The 22,081-nt window shown below is 43.0% G+C and overlaps 1 protein-coding gene across 1 annotated transcript in view; it reads left to right on the top strand.

Annotated features, from left to right (window-relative positions):
* The window catches only part of LOC310796747 (sodium- and chloride-dependent GABA transporter 2-like), a gene marked incomplete at both ends in the record, with an annotated part of 30,665 nt that extends 9,156 nt beyond the window's left edge, over positions 1-21,509 (top strand). Inside the window, one exon of the mRNA XM_083658984.1 lies at positions 21,276-21,509. Coding sequence (XP_083515110.1) covers positions 21,276-21,509 — 234 coding nt within the window. The remainder of the gene's footprint in view (positions 1-21,275) is intronic.
* Between the last annotated feature and the right edge of the window lie 572 nt (positions 21,510-22,081).

Raw genomic sequence — 22,081 nt, 5'->3', positions numbered from 1 at the left:
CACTGACATGCCACATTATGTGAAATAACGCAGCATAGAATTACAAAGACCTATAAAGAAATTACTCATCATTTTTGTGTTTTGTGTTGTTTGCTCTCTCTTTACCACCAAGGTTCGATACAATGTGAGCATTACTGTTTAAAAACATAATTTTTACTTTATTCAGCTAGCTACCGCTGCATATAGCTTCATTCACCACGTGCTGCTAGCATCCTGTATGCATACAAGGTTTTGGCTGACGTTCAACTATTTATGCGTTGTGCACCCATATGTGATCTTTTGTAGATGTCTGCTGTCGCTGCTGCCCATTCATTTTGTCTTGGATAGGTCGCCAGGTATCCCAGCATGCTTTGCCAGGCGATGAGCTGCAGACTGTAGCGACGAGAGGAGGGGCCAATTTGAAATTGACCAATTGAAGATGGAAATACAGCAAGACAGCCAATCAAGCTGCAGCACCAAGCGACCAGCAGGCCACACAGCAGGCGTCTACATGCATACAAAAAAAATCACGTATGTGTGCACTAGGGTTTAATCCCGGGAAGCGGGATTCCCGGGAAATGCCCACTGGACCATTTCCCGTTTCCCGTGAAATACAATAGCGGGAAACGGGAAAAAAGTGAATTTAAGAAAATAGCTGTACAGCCTATTGTAGCCTAAATAAAATAATGACCGTGATGGCATAATGACCATTACTGCAGTTAATACGGTAATCCGTCCACACAGCCCACACCCACCTGTTGAGTGAGTCACACAGAGAGCATCTCTCAACAATGCACCACGCTGATGGATTCCACCCATCGGGATTCCAGTCATTCCACCACGATGTCTTCTGAAAGTTCTGCTGCCAGTAGTTTTGCGTGGAGATACTTCACAAACAACCAAAACAACAAGGATGCCACATGTAACCTCTGTCAGCGAGTGATAAGATGTGGAGGACGATCAACAAGCGGGTTGCTGCGACATTTGGAGTTGCAGCACCATAAAACCCGAGAAACCCCGCAAGTGAAGCGTCCGAGAACAATGGACTCATACTCAGGGATCGCGGAACCGCCCGGGCCACCCGGGCCGCGGCCCGGTACTTTTCAGTTCCCAATTTTTTTTTTTTTTGATTTTGATTTTTTTTTTTTTTACAATTAAACCTCATTTACTTATTACACTCGACTGGTTGTTTTTCAGATGTGATGTGAATCTAAAGTGAACTAAACAAGTCAGATCCACTATAAATGTTTTTCAGTAGATGCTGTGATGTAGCCACAAGAAAGGTGCAATATTAATGTTTTTCAGGAGATGGCGATGTTGCTAGCTATAGGTTCTAAACAAGAAATGTAGTTTTCCTTTCTTGCTGCACTACAATGTTACAATGCTGTGAGACAGGCCCGGCGTTGGAGGGGGGCCTGACCGGGCCGGGCCCCCCCCATTCCCTAAACTGGCCCCCCCATTCAATTTTTTTTTTTTTTTTGTGTGTGTGTGCTAAAAACGTTTTTCCGTTTTTCTGTTTTAAAGTTTAAAACGGAATCTGGCTGTCATTAGGCATTGATTAACTGAATGCTATTGCTAACTGTTACTTTGAACCTCCATTTGCAATGATTCTGGCTGGATATTAATTAACTATTGTAAATTTGTCACAATGAATGCAATTTGTGCACAATGTGTAAATACATTTAATATTAATTGTTTAGGCCTATTTGTAAAGTCACAACACATTAGAGATGTGTGTAGTTCCTCATAGATTTAGCCTCTTCCTTTTGCTCTCAAATGCACCAGTTTGACGAATTTTACTTTAAAATGTACAAAATCTTCTTCCGGGGGAGAATCCCCCCGGACCCCCCTTGGCCCCCCCAAGCTAGGGGCAGGCCCCCTCTGTAATTTGGTTCTGTGAGACGGAGCTAAACACAAAAGATGCAATATTAATAGTTTTTCATGAGATACTCAGTATTTAATATTAATACTAATACTAATAATAGAAAAGGAGAAGATACTGAATAATGACATCACAACAGTATAATCCTAATGTTAATTTAAAATTAAATATTCTTCTAAATGGATAAAAGTCCAAAAAACATAAAATTTTCTTCGGCGCTGCCGAGATTCCATTCCTTACAGCACCCCCTACTTAATAATAGTTCCAGCGCGGCTGCAAAAATATGGTGGCGCATTGTGTCAAGTGTACTGGCTCGGGGAACGGTCCGGCCCCCGGTCCCTTAGGTTTCTGACAATGTGGCCCCCTGAACAATTTAGTTGAATAGCCCTGCTGTAAAACCCAGTCGCCCTCATATTCTGGTTTATTTCAAGAAAAACATTTTGGCTAGTTGAAATTAATTGGCTCGTAACTTTAAAATCTAGCAGCCATATTGGCTGGTGATAAAAAAAAGTTGAATCTCAAACCCTGCAGTGAGAGCAGGTGGTGACATAGGAGTGAGTGAGAAAAGGAGCAAATATATGATTGTTAAGACTGAATACTGACATCACAACCGTCTAATCCTAATGTTAATTTAAAATGAGATATTCCTATATGAATCTGGCTTCAAACGACCAAAATCTTTATATGATGATAATAATAACTAGAATGTCTACATTTCCTAACGAAAATGTAATTGTGCTTGCTGTCCTCGCCATGCACCGCCTGGCTTCCAAAGTCCCTGCCCATGGACCTAGGGGGACTAAGTAGTTATGGGGGTGCCTATGTGAGTAAAAGGACTTTGGAGTAGAAGTACTTGGGAGGTGGGGAAGTCAGACTGGTTGTAGCCTACTAGAGAGACACAAAAGGCTGGCCCAATCTCTGCAATCTAAAACTACATTACCTGCAAACTACAGCATCAATAATTACCATGTATTGTAAATGTCTCCAACTGTCTCAAGGAAAATAGGACATGATAACCTCCAGAGAAGTAGTATTCCTTGTAGTGTCATTCATGTTTATGGTTGCGACAACAACTGTTTACAAAACTAGCAGGCTTACCAGAGCTGCAAACACACAAGTGAAAAGCTATCAATGGCTGCATCTAATCAGCCAGTAACTAATGTAGGCTATCTTCCATTATGTTAGTGTAAGAAGTCAAATGTACTGATAATAGTCCCTGGTCACCAAAGTAATGTTACCCTTTTAGTTTTGTTACAGAGTTGCTGATCTGTTGTCATGTGTCCAGTCAGCCAGAGAAGCTGCTTGGGTAGCATGCTAACTAACGCCTAACGCAGTGGTTCTCAACTGGTGTAGCCTCAGGACCCACTATTTTCCTTGTCATGAAGTCGCGACCCACATTTCAGATTTATTTTTAAACCACTCAAATTTATTGCACAAAAAATTGCGCATTTATTTAACACATTGACTGCCAGCCGTTTTTTTTTTACTGTAGGTAGCTTCTGCCAGGCCTTTTTTTGAGGATTCTGGCTCATTTTACAAGAGCCGAGCATAATTTTCTGGTTGGACTTTGTGAACACAAAGTTCAGAAAAGTACTAATAGAATGTGTGCTTTCTCTGTCTAAAAGAGTTAGTTTGTAGAGTTAGTAGTTATGTAGATATTAGCCGTTGAGTACAGCATGGTTTCAGCGTCTGGAAATTTATTCAGAGATAAATGGCTTTTTGTGAAATTCGATAGAACGGTCACTTTAACCATTCATTTTTGGCATCAGTAAGACCGTCAGACATTCTAAACAATAGTTTTGAACAGTAATTTCCTCCATAACAACAGGAAACACCCCTCTCATTCAAACTCCTCCCTCCGTGTGTCTTCTCCTCCTTCCTCCTGGCTCTACAGCGGGCGTGTCAGAAGCGCGTTGCTGCTGCCTGCCTGCCTGCCTGCGTGCCTGCCTGCCTGCTTGCCTGCGTGCGGACGCTCCTTGTGCGAGTCAAGATGGGCCGGGGAATGCGTGGGCGATGGGCAGATGTTGATTCTGGCCTTTCTGAGGTGTTTCAAAGTGTGTTTCACCTATAATCTATTTTGCAAATCGCTCTCCGCTCTCTGTGTGCTGCTGCCTGCGCGGCCGCTCTCGGGCAAGACAAGTCTGGAATGGATTACTGTAAAATCGCCTCGCCATTTCCTTGAATGGCTTGCTCCCGCGGCAGTTTTTTCTTTGATTTCGCTCGTCTGGGGGAGCACTGTCAACACTTAGTGGGTCGGTAAAATAGATTATACACATTCAATACCTCCAATAATTGTATAGGAGACGTAAAAGGGATTGATCAACGCCCCACTGTCAAAAAAAAAAAAAACGATTTTTTTGACGACTCAACTCGTCGCTGGCAGTGAACAGCTGGATTGTGTTTGACGACTCAACTCGTTCTTGGCAATTAACGTGTTAATACACAATGCCTTCATGCACTGTCAAATGAACAAAAAAGTGCAACAGAAGTGCAACTAGGGCTAAAAACCAATTGAAATAAGGCAGACTTGAATTACAGGCCTATACTGTATGTTTTTAAATTTAAACAAGTCAAACTGGTCATGGTCAGAAAGTCTTATTTGAACTGTATGAAATATGTAATAAAAGGCAGACTTTTCTTGAATCACAGGCAGGCTATATGCTTTTTAGTTAAACTGGTCATAACTTTTAATTAAACTGGGGCCATGCTAATCCAGTTTCAATCATCTGAATTGAACTAAAATTAAATATGAAATGAAAAGGCAGACTTCTCTTGAATTACAGGCAGAGCATATGCTTCAGCTTGTTAAACAAGTAAAACTGGTCAGGCTAATCCAGTTTCAATAATCTGAATTTAACAAATGAAAAAAAAAAAAAAAAAAAAAAAAGTCAATGTCCGCGATCCAATCAAAACGGCCCCGCGACGCTACCCACCAGTTGAGAAACGCTGGCCTAATGCTAGCATTAGCTCAATTAGCTTGTTGCAACTAGTCCCAAACATTGATGAACAGTGTGTCCTAACGCCAGGGGGACAAGGTGTTTGTTTTGGCTGGCTGAGGTTAGCCTATAAGGCACAGTTGATGTTGTTAACAGCCTCCATTCACACTAGGCTATTCACACTAGGCTATCTCTTCCATTATGTTTTCGAACCCAGCTGGCTGTATATAATGAACAATCACAAAGTGGTGACACTTACCCATGGGTTCAGTTCATTGTTTTCTGGACATGTTTCCATGCTACAGTAACACAGCAGCTAACAGAACAGACCGGCCTCCCATGGTTGGCGACAAGTGTATATCATTCTCTCTACCCAAGATGCAACACTGCTCTACCCAGCATGCAACACTGCTGCTCAGAGTTGCTCTTTAGCTCTATTTATCTGGTCAAATCTCACCGGATTCCTGTTTCCAGTACACTTTTAGCATTTGGTTTTTAACAGAGAAGAGTTGGAGCTGCTGAAAAGTTACATACAGTATGCAAATGAGAGTGAGACCATGAGTGATATACCCACTGTGATACAAGCATAGGTGTGTCTGTTGTCTGTACAATAGCGTGCGTGCGACAAGTGACAAGTGTCATACAAGAAGGAAGGCTGGCCATAATGAGAATGAATCCGCACTTCCTGCCGCCCTTCAAAATAAAACAATTTAGAAGGGACAGGCACTGAATGCTGCTATAGCGCCCCCTAAAGGCTAAATGACAAAATACTTCTCCTATAGGCTCAGAGTACATCCGTCCACACCTGTACCAAGTTTGGTTGGCATCGGACGATCTTTGTGAAATAGGCCCCACCCACAGAAAGTTGGAAGTGGATTATATCGCAACGGTGTGTTTAGTAAAAGACCCCTCAGTGCACCTCCCTACCAAGTTTCGTAGCTCTAGCTGTTATGGTTTCTGAATTACACCTAATTTACTGCAAGATTTTGCAAGATTTTTCCAAACCCCATGCAAGTCAATGGGGAAAAAAATGGCGCTTAATGGCGAATTGCGGCCAAACCGCTTTCACAAACCCTTAGCAAAGTCATAGCATACATGTCCTCAATGAGGCGGTCATTTTGAGGTCTGGCATGTCTATGTGGCGCAAAAATTGAGGGAGTTATTACGCGACAAACTTTTTGGCAGATATAAGAAAAATAATAAGTATGTGGGATTTCAAGATTGTGCCTTGCTTGTCAGCAAGCACAATAATTAAACATAATAACATTCTGTTAGGTGCAAATAGCGTATACCTAATTAAACATACTATTGAACATTAGTCATACATAATGGTAGCATCTACAGTGCGGTACAGTACGGCTACTACACTATTTGTATATGTTAAGGAGTCTCGTGGCCTGTGAGAAGAAACTGTCCCTCAAGCGATTTGTGCGTGCTCTTGGGACCCTGTATCTCCTCCCTGAGGGTAGCAGGGAGAACAGAATGTTGTGGGGGTGGTTTGTGTCTTTGATGATCTTCAGGGACCTCCTGAGGCACCGCTGGTTGTACAGATCCTGCAGTTTTGGCAGCTCACATCCTGTTACGTGCTGGGCCGCGCGCCTCACCCTTCTTAGCGCCCTGCGGTCCATCCATCAACAAAGTTTATTTAGTTTTCATATTTAACTGGATTAATTATAAATAACTAGCCTACACTGATAATAAATACATGTTCTTTTCTCATTTCAAGTAAAATAATGGCTGCATTTAAAAATAACATACAACAGAGTGCTTTGAGAAAATGTGCATCTTAAAAGTGCTTTAATTTGAGAAAAAAATCCCCTTTTCTTCCCTTTACGCCACCTTTTCTATTGAGAGAAGTGAGCTCCCTATCTATCTATCTATCTATCTATCTATCTATCTGTCTGTCTGTCTGTCTCAATGTCTGTCTCTATGTATCTATCGGTCTGTCTGTCTCTATGTATCTGTCTGTCTGTCTGTCTGTCTGTCTGTCTGTCTGTCTATCGATGGTTCGCAATACAAACGTCACATGCCGTTGGGCAGTGAATGTGTGATTGTGCCCTCAGTCTGGATTTGAGTGTGTTTGCTCGTGTGGCACTTTCACAGACAGGTTAGGATCGCATCGCACTTCACATGAGACATACATACTGCCTGGTTTTGAGCTGCCCGTGAGAACAATGAATGAACATCTAAGAGTCTGCCTGCTCCGGATTAAAACGAAATCTTTGTTTTTGCGGTCTACTCGTTTCTTTTGAGCACGCCATGTGAAATGACTTATATCTCTCGCATATCTCTTGCCTCTACTTCGTCCATGTGTCACTGACACTCTCTCGCCTGCAGCACTGGAACTGTCTGGAACGGGCAGAATCGAATCGGATATTTAATTGGCTGAGTAGCATCACGTGTGATGATTTACAGCGCATGCATTGGTCTGTGAGCTTCCTGGCAGATAAACCAGTACCGTAAAGGGTAGAAAAGCATGTGCCGGTTAAAAAAGAAAAGCTCTGTGAAATGTAACAATTCTCAATGATTTATAGGTTATAGGGCTCGGTCCGGATAGGACGGCGTCTGGGTCCGGATGCGGACCGGAGTCCGGACTTTGAGGATCGCTGGCCTACACCATTCAGCATGCATTTCGATATTTCAAATTTTAAGAATGTTCCTCCTAAGACCAGCTTCGAGGTGCATTACCGCCACGTACCAGACTGCAGAGAGGTGCAGGACCAGTGGCCAAATAGGCCAGTAAATAGGCCAGCATTTTTATTAATTAATACACAGGACAAGATGTTACTATCCCTTGTGCCAAAATCCGAGGAAAAACACATTTAGAAGCCCAATCCAGAATAAAACAAGCTAACAGGCTAACAAACTAATAAACAAGACACAAATCACCAGTTACCTACCCTAGCCAACAGCAGTATGAAGCATGTCATTGGGGTTTTCAAGTGGGCACCTTCCTTCACCGACGTTTCGTTAAGTTAGGCCCACGACACCTCAAGAAGGCTTAACGGTGTAATCCAGCGTCCTGGAAACACCCCCCTCCATGCTACCACTGCACAACTGCATATTACCTCACTATCTAAGCCTAGCTATCCAGGTCGATTCGGTATGACATTCCTGACTACACCACCACTGTCAATGATTCAGCCCTGTTGATGCGGACCGTTAATCATGACCACCAACAAACAATCCCTAACTACACCACCACCGTCAATGATTCAGCCCTGTTGATGCGGACCGTTAATCATGACCAACAACAAACAATCCCTAACTACACCACCACTGTCAATGATTCAGCCCTGTTGATGCGGACCGTTAATCATGACCAACAACAAACAATCAATCTGACCTTAGCGAGCTCCCCAGCTAGCATGTTTCCTCCTTATCCACAGCCATTCACTTGCTCGTTCTGCTGCCTGAGACATGTTGCTAACCGCAAGTTTCAGGCTCCGTCCCCGAATGCCCAACTCAGTTAGTAAGGCAATAACGGACTTTGCCACAAAACCACGGCAGCCCACCTCTACAGGCCGCACTCGAGCCCTCCAACCTCGCTGCTCTGCCTCTGCTGCCATTTCAGCATACCTAGCTTTCTTGCGCTCATAAGCCTCCTCAACTCGATCTTCCCACGGGACTGTGAGTTCGATAAAATAAACTCTCTTCTCTACCTCAGACCACAGTAACAAGTCCGGACGTAGCCGGGTGCTAACTATATATGCTGGGATGACTAGCTGTTCATTCAAGTCAACCCTCATTTCCCAGGCTCCACCTACACTTAGCTGCCCTAACTTGTGCCTGACCTTAATTGGTCTAATCTTTTCTCCCTCACGTACAAATTTGATCTGTCTATTCTCTTTGCTAGCAACTAGAGAATTTACTTCTAGCCGCTTTTCCTCAACTGCAGCTGCCAAACATTTCAACACCTGGTTGTGACGCCAGGTGTATCGCCCCTGGGAGAGACTGACCTTACACCCTGACAGTATATGCCTCAATGTACATACACTAGAACACAACGGGCAGGCACCATCCTCGCCCAACCACTGATTTAAGTTCTGGGGAGATGGCAGCACATCATAAGTAGCCCCTAGAATAAATCTAATTCTGCTGGCCTCCATGCTCCACAACTCTCTCCACTTCAACTTTCTCTTCTCTACACTCTCCCAGTTCACCCACTGTCCTTGCTTTGCCTGCGACACTGCCTTAGTACATCTTACTGCCTCCTCTTGCCTATGTACTTCTTCAACTACCATCTTCCTCTTTTCTATTACTGATGCCTTGTTCCACACAGGTTTCCCTATGCACAACCCTAAGCCTCCACGCCCATGCTGCACCTGACCTATGATATCCCTGTGTCTAAGAGCTGACTGTGCTTGCTGTACTGCCTCCTTTGGGTTCCACTTCCTCCCTGTTTTAACTGTGGGCGCTACACTCCTAACCACTGGATCCTTTGACTGAGTCAGAGTCATTTCCAGTCTAACCTTAGCACACTTGAACTCCTCTGTCAGGCTAGATAATGGCAATTCCAATATGCCTTTCCCATATAAGGCTACACTGCTTAGGCAGCGTGGGACTCCGAGCCATTTTCTAATGAATGAGTTAATCATCCTTTCTAGCTTTTCTACCTTTGAAAGGGGAACCTCATACACTGTCAGTGGCCACATCAACCGAGGCAACAATCCAAACTGCAAACACCACAACTTTAACTTTCCTGGGAGCCCTGACTTGTCTATACTTGAAATACCTTGAATCATTTCCTGCCTCACCTCCTCAAACTGTCCCTTATCACTGAGACTTGCATCATACCATCTTCCCAAACTCTTGACTGGTTTGGCAAAGTCATTCCCGACAGACGGGAATCTAAGGCCCTGTGTGTTCTCACCACACACGGGCCAAAAATCAAGGGGACTTTTTCTAGACTCTTCTTAGACTGTTGGAACAATTCACTGCAAGACAAACATTGATGAGTATAGGTGTTTTAGCAAATACTGTATGTTCTTAGAGTCTCAGAATACTTTTTTCTTCTTCTTCAGGAGATGACCCATCATTTTCACATTATGACAGAAGACTATGGATGTCATATTTGCGTGTGGTGACGCAGGTCAAAGCACATGAAAACAGCACATACGCAGCAGTGTTCACTTCACACTGTCTGTGTCCGGGGTCTCTATGAGCCATCAGTAATATAATGAGAGCTCAGATGGGCTCTTTGAAGTGCTAATCACCTCATTGGGCCCTGAGTGTTAAATGTCCTCTGCACCTCTCTTGTCTGCTTGGACTGCGTGTCATTCTGATCTGCACCACTTTGATCACTGATGGTCACTCCGAAGTCCTTATTATCCCTCTTGATGACTGCAGCTTAAGGTAAAAGTCCAAACTGACAATGTAGAAAGAGCTTCGCCAAATAGGCCTGTGTCTGATAAGGCCTTGAATGACTCTGGTGCATTACAAACCCATGGACCTGAAGTTAAAGTGTCATTATGCAAATACATGAGTGATCTATTATGATGAGCCATACAAACAGTTTTAAAAACGTAATTCAACCACATCACAAGCCCAAAAGATCCAGCAGATTGGGAGAGACATTAATTAATTATCAGTTGACTATATCGTTGTTGCCTGCACGCAGTCACAGTCAGCACCTGGGAGGACACTGCTCTACAGCCGAAACTGACAGTTTATGTTTCAACAGAATATAATTAGCCTGGTTTTCATGAACTGACTTGCACAGGTAGGTAAGATTGACATGTCGGCTATTGTAGCTCGTGTTTGAAGCCTTGAGGTAAACAGATTTTATTTTATTTATTTGATCATTTTAAAACAAGTTATACTGTAACTACAATATACTTACTGGTAATTAAAAGGAAACAAAATTGACATTTTGAGTGGTACAAACAAGCAAAGTCTGGACTTGCCCTTGCAATGGTGCCCTTGCAATGGGCGTAGGTTATGGCCCCAAGACTTCTTTCCATTGTGGTCCTCTATAGTCCAAGGGTTTAATAGCGATAACCTGCGTTTCAACTCTAAGTAAAAAATATCTATCTATCTATCTATCTATCTATCTCTCTTCTAAATTTGGCAATGTGAGCTCTGTTCTCTGTTCAAATTTTTGTCCCACTGATGATGTCATCAGTGATGTCATAAGATGTGAAGTTGTGACATCATCATTGATGTCATTCATCAGTGATGTCATAAGAGCAAGGGGAGCCCGCACAGCGGTCAAGCTGCAGAGCGGGCTCGGACATGGCATTGTGACATCATCAGCGATGTCATAAGAGCATTGTGATGTCATCAGTGATGCGAAGTTGTGACATCTTCAGTGATCATCAGTGATGTCAAAAGAGCAGGTGAGCCCACACAGCGGTCGAGTTGCGTATGCAAGCTGCAGGGTCAGCTCGACAAGCTGCATTGCGGGCGACGTCGCGCAGCGGTCAAGCTAACGAGCCCACACAGCGGGCGGGCCTAGGACTCGAGCGCGAGATGCCTAGTAATATAACATATAGCCTATGTTGCTAGTCTATAAATGACAAAAACAAAACAGCTGTGGTGGTCATGCAACACCACAGCTTATCCTCAACTCTAGTCTTTCTCACTGCTCCCCAATCAAGATGGCACGCACCTGTCTCACATCACAACCACATGACCAGCCATTAGAGGAGCGCTCAATCACAACAAACAGTGTTTTTGTCTGTGTGTGTGAGAGCGGCACAATGTGAGTAGTGCCAAGTCTTCCCTCAGGCACAACTGCTTCAACCGCCAATCGAGATATAAAATCTAGCAGACTTAAATGGGCGTGGTCTATATGGATAGATGCGTATTGATCCAGGGAATCCAGCAGATGTGGAATTTTTATTCTACGCCTCACGGTTCAGCAGTTATGGGTCAATACGCAAAAGGGTCTGTTATAGCGCCACCATCTGGCCAATATGTCTAATTTTTTGTCTCTGAGTAGTGGGGCACATTTCCAACCTATGTGCAAGGTCTGGCTACTGTAGCCCTTAAAGTTTTTGACGTGCATGCAGTTTTAGGGCGGAATAATAATAATAATAATAATAATAATAATAATAATAATAATAATAATAATAATAATAATAATAATAAACGGAACAGATACAATAGGGATCCACGCACTTCGTGCTTGGACCCCTAATAAACGGAACAGATACAATAGGGATCCACGCACTTCGTGCTTGGACCCCTAAATATAGACACTAAATAGTGCACATTTATTCAGAGTTGGTATGTGCAAGTAAACAAAGTTTGGTTGAGATCCGGTGACCTGATGGTTTCCAAGCAGTAGTAGTAGTAGTAGTAGTAGTAGTAGTAGCAGTAGTAGTAATTGACTGGTTAATGAGTTGTGGGCAATTTAGTGTCGGGGTGTGTTTCATTAAAAGTTTAGAGATTTATCATTTCAAAACGGATTTAAGTATCCAAAATCCTTTAATAACTTTAGGTCGGGTTAGTCCATAGATGACCCCGAAAAGTTTCCGTGTGATTTGGCCAAACGGTCTAGGAGGAGTTCGCAAAAGTAGGTTTTTGATAAAATTCAAAATGGCGGAAAATCTAGGCACACGCAAATGGGCGTGGCCTATATGGATAGATGCGTCTTGATCCAAGGAATCCCTGAGAAGTGAAATTTTGAGCATATGACAAACGGTTCAGAAGATATGGACCATAACGTGAAATGGTCTGTTATAGCGCCACCATCTGGTGGATTGGTGTATTCTTTTTTTTCTGAGTAGGGGGTGACCTCTTGAACCTATGTGGAAAGTTTAGGTGATGTGGAGGGTATGGTTTCTGAGATCCACACACTTTTAGGGCAGAAAAAGAAGAAAAACAAATAGACAATATAGCCGCAAGCGGCGATGCGGGGTCCAAGCTTCCGGTGACTTGGGGGGTATATGTCAGATAGTGCACATTTATTCAGACTTGGTATATGCACAAGTAAACAAAGTTTGGTTGAGATCCGGTGACCTGACGGTTTCCAAGCAGTACTAGTAGTAGTAGTAGTAGCAGTAGTAGTAATAGTGTTGGTAGTAGTGGGAGTGGTAGCAGTAGTAGCAGCAGAAGTACTAAGAATAGTAAATGGTAAACGGACTGCATTTATATAGCGCTTTTATCCAAAGCGCTTTACAATGTGCCTACATTCACCCATTCACACACCGAAGGCGGCCAGCTGCCACGCAGGGTGCTGGCACAGCCATCGGGAGCAATTTGGGGTTCAGTGTCTTGCCCAAGGACACTTCGACGTGCGGACTGGAAAAACCGGGGAACGAACCACCAACCTTCTAATTAGTGGACAACCCACTCTACCTCCTGAGCCACAGCCGCCACTAGTAGCCAATAGTAGTAGTAGTAGTAGCAGCAGCAGCAGTAGTAGTGGTGGTTGGCTGTTATAGCGCCACCATCTGGTAGATTGGTGTAATTTTTTCCTCTGAGTAGTGGGTGATGTCTTGAAACTTGAAGTAGTACTTGGATAGAAAGCAGTTTTTGTGTACAATATCCCTTTAAGTATCTGGACAGAAAGTGGTATTTGGGTAGAACATACTGTCAATACGACAAGTACTTCTCTGGCTCTGCAGATACATATAATATGGTCTACAAAGTTAAATACGACAGTCTGGATAGCTCACTTGGTAAAGCACATGACTTATGCTAACTAAAGACCATTGCCGCTCAAAGTTCAAACCCCACGTGGGATGAAAAACTTTCAACTTCAGACAGGTAAGTCAGTAATAGTAATTAAAACCCCACATGCTGCCTCCTTATTTTGCGGTGTTTCATGAACTTTTTCAATATCTTGGAAATGTTAGCTGGAGATTGCGTGGCTGTGTTCAAGAACGTGTTTTGCAACAGGAGAGGTTAGTTCTTGTCTCATGATGGAGCTTTTGTGTTCTGAAATCAGAATTTTCAGTTGTCATTGTGTCTTTCCCACACACACATCAAACCATAGGGCGTAGTGGCGTCCACTACAGAAGGTTGATGGGGTTTATCCCTGAAATTGCTTTTGGTGACTATAGCCAGCACCCTGCATGGCAGCTTGTCATGCAGTCCATTTACCATTAAGGACATTTTTGTATTACACACATAATGCACCACTTTACATTAAAAGTCTGCCCTGAATGGAGGTGTTTGAACTAATTGGTGTGGGTTGTGCTGTTACAATGAGCACATGAGTGACAAGGATAATTCAGATTGAATTCTATTTTTGGACCTTTCACATCTGAAGACACAATAATGTATCGGAATGTTTTTCCTCTCATATATCTTTCAGTGACGTCCAGGACTAGGCCAAATCACAGCCGATTTGGGGATCATTTAGACATCTACACAGGAATGTCAAGATGACGTCGAAATATGACGTTACCATGAAAAGGCATATTCAGTTATTCTGCTATGTACACAGTGTGTATTCAGCAGCGTTATACATAATTATATCCAGATTAACCTTCATTCTACATTATCAAAAATAAAACAGTTACCTGGCCGTGGTTTGAACCCAGGACCTCCAGCTTTGGTGTCTGCTACTCTACCACTACACCATCCTTCCACAGCAATGACAAGGCATGGATGTAACCTTATTATGGCATAAACTTGTTTTTATTAAAATGTGGGTGTCAAGTCTTTGTGGATCGGGCATTACTGTGTGACATCTAAACCAACTATGTATTATGCTACAGCAGATGCAGAACCCCAAAACACATTAACCCCACCCAAAATCCTACATTCCAACTTCCAGTAGTAGTAGTAGTAGTAGTAGTAGTAGTAGTAGTAGTAGTAGTAATAATAGTAGCAGAAGTAGTAATAGTAGTAGTAGTAGTGTTGGTAGTAGTGGGAGTGGTAGCAGTAGTAGCAGCAGTAGTTGTAATTGACCGGTTAATGAGTTGTGGGCAATTTAGTGTTGGCGTGTGTTTCATTAAAAGTTTCGAGATTTATCATTTCAAAACGGTTTCACGTATCCAAAATCCTTTAATAACTTTAGGTCGGGGTAGTCTATAGATGACCCAGAAAAAGTTTCGTGTGATTTGGCCAAACGGTCTAAGAGGAGCTTGCAAAAGTAGGTTTTTGATCAAATTCAAAATGGCGGAAAATCTAACAGACAGAAATGGGTGTGGCCTAGTAGGTTAGATGCACGATGCTCCAGGGAAACCGGTAGATGTGGAATTTTGATTCTACGGCTCGTGGTTCAGAAGTTATTGACCGACAAACGTGAAATTGGCTGTTATAGCGCCACCGTCTGGTGGATTGGTGTAATTTTTTTACTCTGAGTAGTGGGTGATGTCGTGAACCTGTGTGGAAAGTTTGGGTGATGGGGGGTGTATGGTTTCTGACATCCACACACTTTTAGGGCAGGAAAAGAACAAAAGCAAATACACAAAAGTTTAGACATTTATAATTTCAAAACGGTTTCACGTATCCAAAATCCTTTAATAACTTTGGGTCGGGGTAGTCCATAGATGACCCAGAATAATTCCTATGTGATTTGGCCAAACGGTCTAGGAGGAGTTCGCAAAAGTAGGTTTTTGATAAAATTCAAAATGGCGGAAAATCTAGGCACACGCAAATGGGCGGGGCCTAGATGGATAGATGCGTATTGATCCAAGGAATCCCTGAGAAGTGAAATTTTTAGTATAGGACACACGGTTCAGAAGATATGGACCATAACGCGAAATGGTCTGTTATAGCGCCACCATCTGGCCAATATGGCTAATTTTTTGTCTCTGAGTAGTGGGGCACATTTCCAACCTATGTGCAAAGTCTGGCTACTGTACCCCTTACGGTTTTTGCCGTGCATACTGTTTTAGCGGAGAATAAAAAAAAGAATAATAATAAACGGAACAGATACAATAGGGATCCACGCACTTCGTGCTTGGACCCCTAATAATCAATGATGGTGGTTCACAGACGTGTGTGTGTGTGTGTGGGGGGGGGGACACGCCCCCCCGACGGGGGGACACGCCCCCCCGACACGCCCCCGGGCCCCCCAAGTTCAGATGCGTTCCGCTATCCCTGCTCATACTTAACACCAAAAGCCTCGGTGGCCGAAATACTATATAGTATATGACAGATTTACATTCAACAGCATGGCGAAATGTGCCTACCTCAGAGCAGCACTCAAGAGAGACGGCCATACTCTCCCGAAAAAGCAAAGTAAATGAAAATGAATAAATATTGTGTTAATTTTGAGTGATCATTTAGTTTATTAGCCTGATATCCAACATTGTTTGGCTATAATAGAAAGGCTGCTGAACGCCATCAGAATATGGAATCCATCTCAGCTTAATTGAAACACGCACAATAACTTGCTTTAACGAATTTCATTTGTTTATTGTCCAATATTGTCATATACTGGTATATAGACTGTAATCCAAAAAGGTTCATAGTGTCTATACTTTACTTAGATCATTAGGTTTTCTTCTATATCAGACACAGGTTTTTGTTCCTACCTGACATGTTTCGACGGCAATACTTCCGTCTTCATCAGAGGTGTCACTAGATGGTGTGTGACGTGGTGTGACGTCACACACCATCTAGTGACACCTCTGATGAAGACGGAAGTATTGCCGTCGAAACATGTCAGGTAGGAACAAAAACCTGTGTCTGATATAGAAGAAAACCTAACGATCTATATAGACTATAGTCGGATGTTGTGTTATGACAGTTGTTACGACGGTTACCATGGTGACGTGTTTACGGCAGGCAGTACGCTGTTTACGGGAAAACAACTCATGCTTTTCACTGAGCCGGTCGCTATATTTACCTGTACCACTAACTGCAAATAAACCTGAGTTATAAAAGAATCTCGACCCTCGATCATTCTACAAATATCACTTCCCAAATTAAGTGCTGTAACGAATTCCGTTTATTTATTGTCAAATAACATTTCCATGAGGCTGTTCTTATCAGCAGACCGATCACATGCAATGAACAACGGCATTTCATATGAAGTTTTTATCTTAAATTATGTTTGTTAACATAAATTCATTCTTTTTCTTTAATCCTATAATAAGAATGAGAATAATTATTGATATCAGCAAATAAGACACTACAGCATCAAATTAGCAACCCATAGATTTATAAAAATAATAATAATAATAAATAAATAAAAATAAAAAAATAAAAAGGGCGATTTCCCGGGATTCCCGGGAAATTTTTCTTCATTTCCCGTTTCCCGCTATGCCTCATTTTTGGGAAAAATATTAAACCCTAGTGTGCACAGGGTGTCACAACTACATTAGCTGCTTTTTATTTTATTTTTTTTACTCTGAGCCCACACTATAGTTTGTCTTTTTACAGTTTCTTCTCTTCTTTATTGTATATCATATACCTGTGTTTATATATTCCCTTTATTTCTTTCACTGGGAACTGTCTTTGGATGTATGTGCTTGTCAATTTATTATTATTGTTGGGCACCTGCAGTGTCTATAAAATTCTTGCTAAAGTGAAGTCAGTTTTCTGCTTCTTTCTACCTTAGAAAAGACTGGTCATTATATGGTCATTAGTGAGAGCTCGCCTCGGGGTCATCCCTATGTTCCCCGGGTCCTATGTTCCCCGGGTCCTATGTTCCCTGTTTTTGTGGGACCGGGGAACATAGAACCCCGCTATGTTCCCTGGGAGAGGTTAGGTTTTGGGTTAGGGTCTGGGGGAGGTTAGGTTTAGGCGTGGGGGGTGGGAGAGGTTAGGTTTTGGGTTAGGGTCTGGGGGAGGTTAGGTTTAGGGTTAGTGAAAAACGGGGAATATAGAACCCGGGGAACATAGAACCCGGGGAACATAGACATGATCCCCTCGCCTCCTACGTAGCTAATTAGCCACTTGTTCATTCACCCACCGCCAACTGCTAGCTACATTGAACTGAACTAACACTCCTAAACTATCAGCTCACATGGCTGACAGTAACTTTAAAAGTGTTTCCGTGTTTAAGAAATGTATTCCTAAGCTTCTCTTCCTCTCCAAAATACTGGAGGAAGTATCCAGCTGCCACCTGCACTCGTTGGTTACATCAACAATGATAACCACCTAGCCTACCAACAGGAGGTAGATAGATTTGTGAAATGGTGTGATGACAACCACCTTATTTTAAACATAAGCAAGACCAAAGAGCTTATTATTGATTTTAGAAGGAAAAAGGCCGCAGTAACTCCTGTTTTTATCAAGGGCGAGGCCATTGAGGTAGTCCCCTCCTATAAGTACCTCGGTGTCTTTCTGGATAATAAGCTGGACTGGAGAGAGAACTCCAGTGCCATCTTTAAAAGGGTCCAGTCCAGGCTGTTCTTTCTTAGGAAGCTCCGGTCTTTTAATGTTAGCAGGTCACTACTTCGTGTCTTTTACCAAAGCATTTTAGCAAGTGTGTTATTTGATGCTGTTGTCTGTTGGGGGAGCGGGTTAAGAACTCATGACAGAAACAAGATCAATAAAGTGATCAGGAAGGCTGGATCCATCATTGGCTTGATGCCTGACTCCCTCGAAACGATCCTTGAAAAACGGATGGGTCGGAAGCTCAGGAGGATCATGCTGTTTTTAGTGAGCTGGAGAGCTCCTTCAGTGATCGGCTTGTTATGCCTAGATCAGTGATACTCAACTGGTGGCCCGCGGGCCACACGGAATTGCAAAAAAAAAAAAATTACAGTGCACCTGAACGCAACATGCAAGATACCCGCTGAATAAGTGTCCAAATGTTCATGTAATTCTGGCCAATACTCACACTTCTGTTATAGCATTTCAGTCTGGAATATGGAATATCTTTCAATAATCTATGATTTAGCTGCTAAATAGTCAAATACCGCCGTCTGCTCGCTACCCAGGCACTTATGTATGTACTTAACCTAAGTAACTATCCGGTGTGCACAACATTGTCAGACTAAACTCCGTCTGACACCTACAATCTGCTACAGAAAAATGTATTTTGATTGTTTATTACTTGCCCCTGGCCTTCTATCATTTCACGAAAGTGGCCCCCGGGCAAAACAAGTTGAGTATCCCTGGCCTAGATGCTCTTCTGACAGATTTAGAAAGTCCTTTGTACCTGCTGCAGTGATCGGCTTGTTATGCCTAGGTGCTCTTCTGACAGATTTAGAAAGTCTTTGTACCTGCTGCAGTGATCGGCTTGTTATGCCTAGGTGCTCTTCTGACAGATTTAGAAAGTCTTTGTACCTGCTGCAATGAGCTTTTTTCATCATTACTGTCGTTGATTGTTGCTGCTAATGATGTTGCTGCACTGTAGCCTATTCTGGACTGTTGTAATATTTGGCATCCATGACTAAGCGAGGAATTAGCCTACCGGTAGTTAGGCCTCATTTTGCCGTCACATGGTGCTGTGCTCTCCCCTTTGTTGTACTGCTTGAGACATTGTATTGTATTTGTATATATATATATATTTTTTTTTTTCTGCTGTTGGTTGTCTGTCCTGTGTGTGCAGTGTGCCGTGGTGGCATTCAGTTTCGTTTTTTTTTGTTGTGTTTTATTCCTTTTGTTTCAATGAACTGGTCTTACGCTGTATTTCTCGTGCCATTGCTTCAATAAAGTATTCAATCAATCAATCAATCATACTATATTACATCCATATACAGGCACAATTGGCCGTGTCTGCGGGAGGGAAGATGGATTAAAGATATCGGTGCGTGTACTAGTGCCTCCTCTGGTCGGTCTGGGCGCCTGTTCGGGGGGGAGGGGATGCGCTACGTCCTGCCGGTGAAACTCCTCGCTGTCAGGTGAAAAGAAGCAGCTGGCGACTACACATGTATTGATATAATACAAAAATAGAGTGCTTTAATTATTGCTTGATAGCGGGGAGGATTCGTCTCAAAAGGGGGCCTCCACAGGAGGTTTTGCCTAGGACCTCCAGCAGTTTCAAGCCGGCCCTGCATGGGACCCATAATGACCCATAGTTTGACTTGTTCATGACAATGACAGAGAAAGAATTCTGCAGTCACACTGGTAGCACAAACACAGCAATGTTGACAGGTATTATGAAGGTGTTACAGCACCTTAGGATCAGTGAAGTGGACCGGATCCGGATTAGCTGACCTCTCAAAGGTCGTCCTTTGGTGACGGCCCCCAAATTGTGGAATGGCTGTGGAATGCCTGGAATGAATGAAATGGAATGAATGGAATGAAAACTATTAGAAAGGCCGAGTCTATCACAGCTTCAAGATTCAAGATTCATTTGAATAGCCACAGTACGTAATCAGATTACAAACGAGGAATTGGACTTTAGTGCAAGTATGCAGCGCAGTGGTCACATCAATAGTAGAAGACCAAGCAATCCAGACAAACAATCTCAAAATATAAAGTGTAAAGTAAAAACTTTTAAATCACAATTGAAAATATTTCTTTCCCCTAATTGTGTTATTCTCTTTTTCTGGTGGTTTTTATTATGTGAATGTATCGTTGTGCTATTTCTAGGGTGACCAGATCCCAACTAACCAGATGTGGGACAAAGAGTACGTTTGTGTGGGACAATGTGGGACACATGCATCGAGGTAGTCTAAGATATTGATAAAAACGTCTATCTAACTTAAAAAATAAACATTTCCATATATATATATATATATATATGTATATTGCTGGGGACCCCTGGAGACCCTTAAGGACCCCCACTTTGAGAACCCCTAACTTAAGAGAAGTGTTGTTTTTGTCACTGAGTTATGGAGTGCAGACAACCCATCTCACTGAGACTGACAGCTGGAATGGTTTGGGAGTGGTTAATGTGAGTGTTGCACAGTGTGGAAAATGGTAGTTACTTCAGCTGCTGTTACCTTATCTGTGTTGGAATCTTGTTTGGGTTTCAGTAGGAACGTATCCATAGACTGGAAAGCCTCCTTTTGAGTTTCTTGTGAGTCTCGCATTGTTTGTGTCGTTTCACGTCGTATTCACCTCCATGTGAAACTGAAAACTGACTCTGGCAAATGTTGCAAAAAACCCTCTGAGAATCGCCTTGCACTGGCTTCACCCACGGATAAATAGTTTCCCAGTCCACTTCTGGTGTTCAGCACTTTGTAACTTTGTTAAGAAAGTGCTATATAAATCACATGTGTTAAAATAAATACAAAATACGACCATTCCACCCAAGAGTTCATGTTAGAACTGCAGAAATAGATAACTACCCTGCAAAACAGTCAGCGACAATGAGAGGACATTCAACGCACCGAAAAGACAATGTGCACACAAGGGATTTTGGATTTGAGCCTGGATTCCTTTGCTTTCTACTATTGTTTTAGAGGCTTCGCATCAACACCAGGCCGGCCGGCTACTGGGGCAGATTCTGGGCCTCTGGGTCCGGACATCATCACCACAAAGATGACATCACAATACCGTCGGTGACATCATTGAACAGGTGTCCAACCTTACAAGTGTCTTAAAGTGTGACATCACTAGCTGGGACTGAGATGAGTTATGACATCACCAGTGATGTCATATATCCAGGCTAGCACGGCTATAAGTAGGGCCAGTTCAACAGTTTAGATGTTTGAGACCTCAAAGACCTCCAGGACTTCCAGGACTTTCATGATGCCCAGGAGAGCTCCAGAGACAGAGACAGCTCCAGGGACACCATGCCCAGAGAAGCCGCGGGGTTGAGGACGAGCGGCATGGCTCTTCCCAGGATGGCTTATCAATATGGTGTGGACCAGACACTTTTGCCAGTGTGCTTGTATCAACGCAAGCTTCAAGATCTGAGGCAGGAGCATAGAGCAGACGGGTTCGCTGAACCCACAAATCCTTGAGAGGGAAAGCTTGATCGCCACACGTGGAGCCGGAGTCTGCGCTGTGCCTCCCATCAGTGGAGTTCTGTTCGGCCCAGATCAAACCTCTCTAACAAGTGAGAGAGCTGATGGTGGGAACCGATCCTGCCAAACCTCTCCAACAACTACAGAAATGCTGTTGCCAGAGATCAATGTCAGAGTGTCATATTTTCCGATCCGCTGTGAGTACAGTATGTTCTTTTAGCCCAGATAGCCTGAGGCCAATTTGCTTGGTTAGAAAGGTTTGGTGATTGATGCCTCTGTGTCTCAACACCATATTTAAACCTCTCTCTGCTCTCTTCCACTGCTTGGTCTTGGGTTTTGCTTCCCAGAAGACACAGCCACTCTCCTCAGCCCTAAGATTTAGTTTGGCTTTTCTAGTTCCATTATCTCGTTCGTTTGAATTTTTGCCCAGCTTGTGTCTGGTAGTTTTTTTTTCTTTGACTGTTGACTTTTTGTCTTTGTCTTCAGTATAAACTTTTTGCTTCCACGTGGCCTTCGTGTGCTTCTGCTTACTGGGTCCATACCACTGGTCATTGTTGCCTGGTGAGTGT

The sequence above is a fragment of the Poromitra crassiceps genome, assembly GCF_964638095.1.
Source record: "Poromitra crassiceps genome assembly, chromosome: 23".
In the NCBI taxonomy this organism is placed as follows: Eukaryota; Metazoa; Chordata; class Actinopteri; order Beryciformes; family Melamphaidae; genus Poromitra; species Poromitra crassiceps.
The sequence above is the reverse complement of the archived record's forward strand: the minus strand, read 5'-3'. Positions and strand labels throughout refer to the sequence as shown.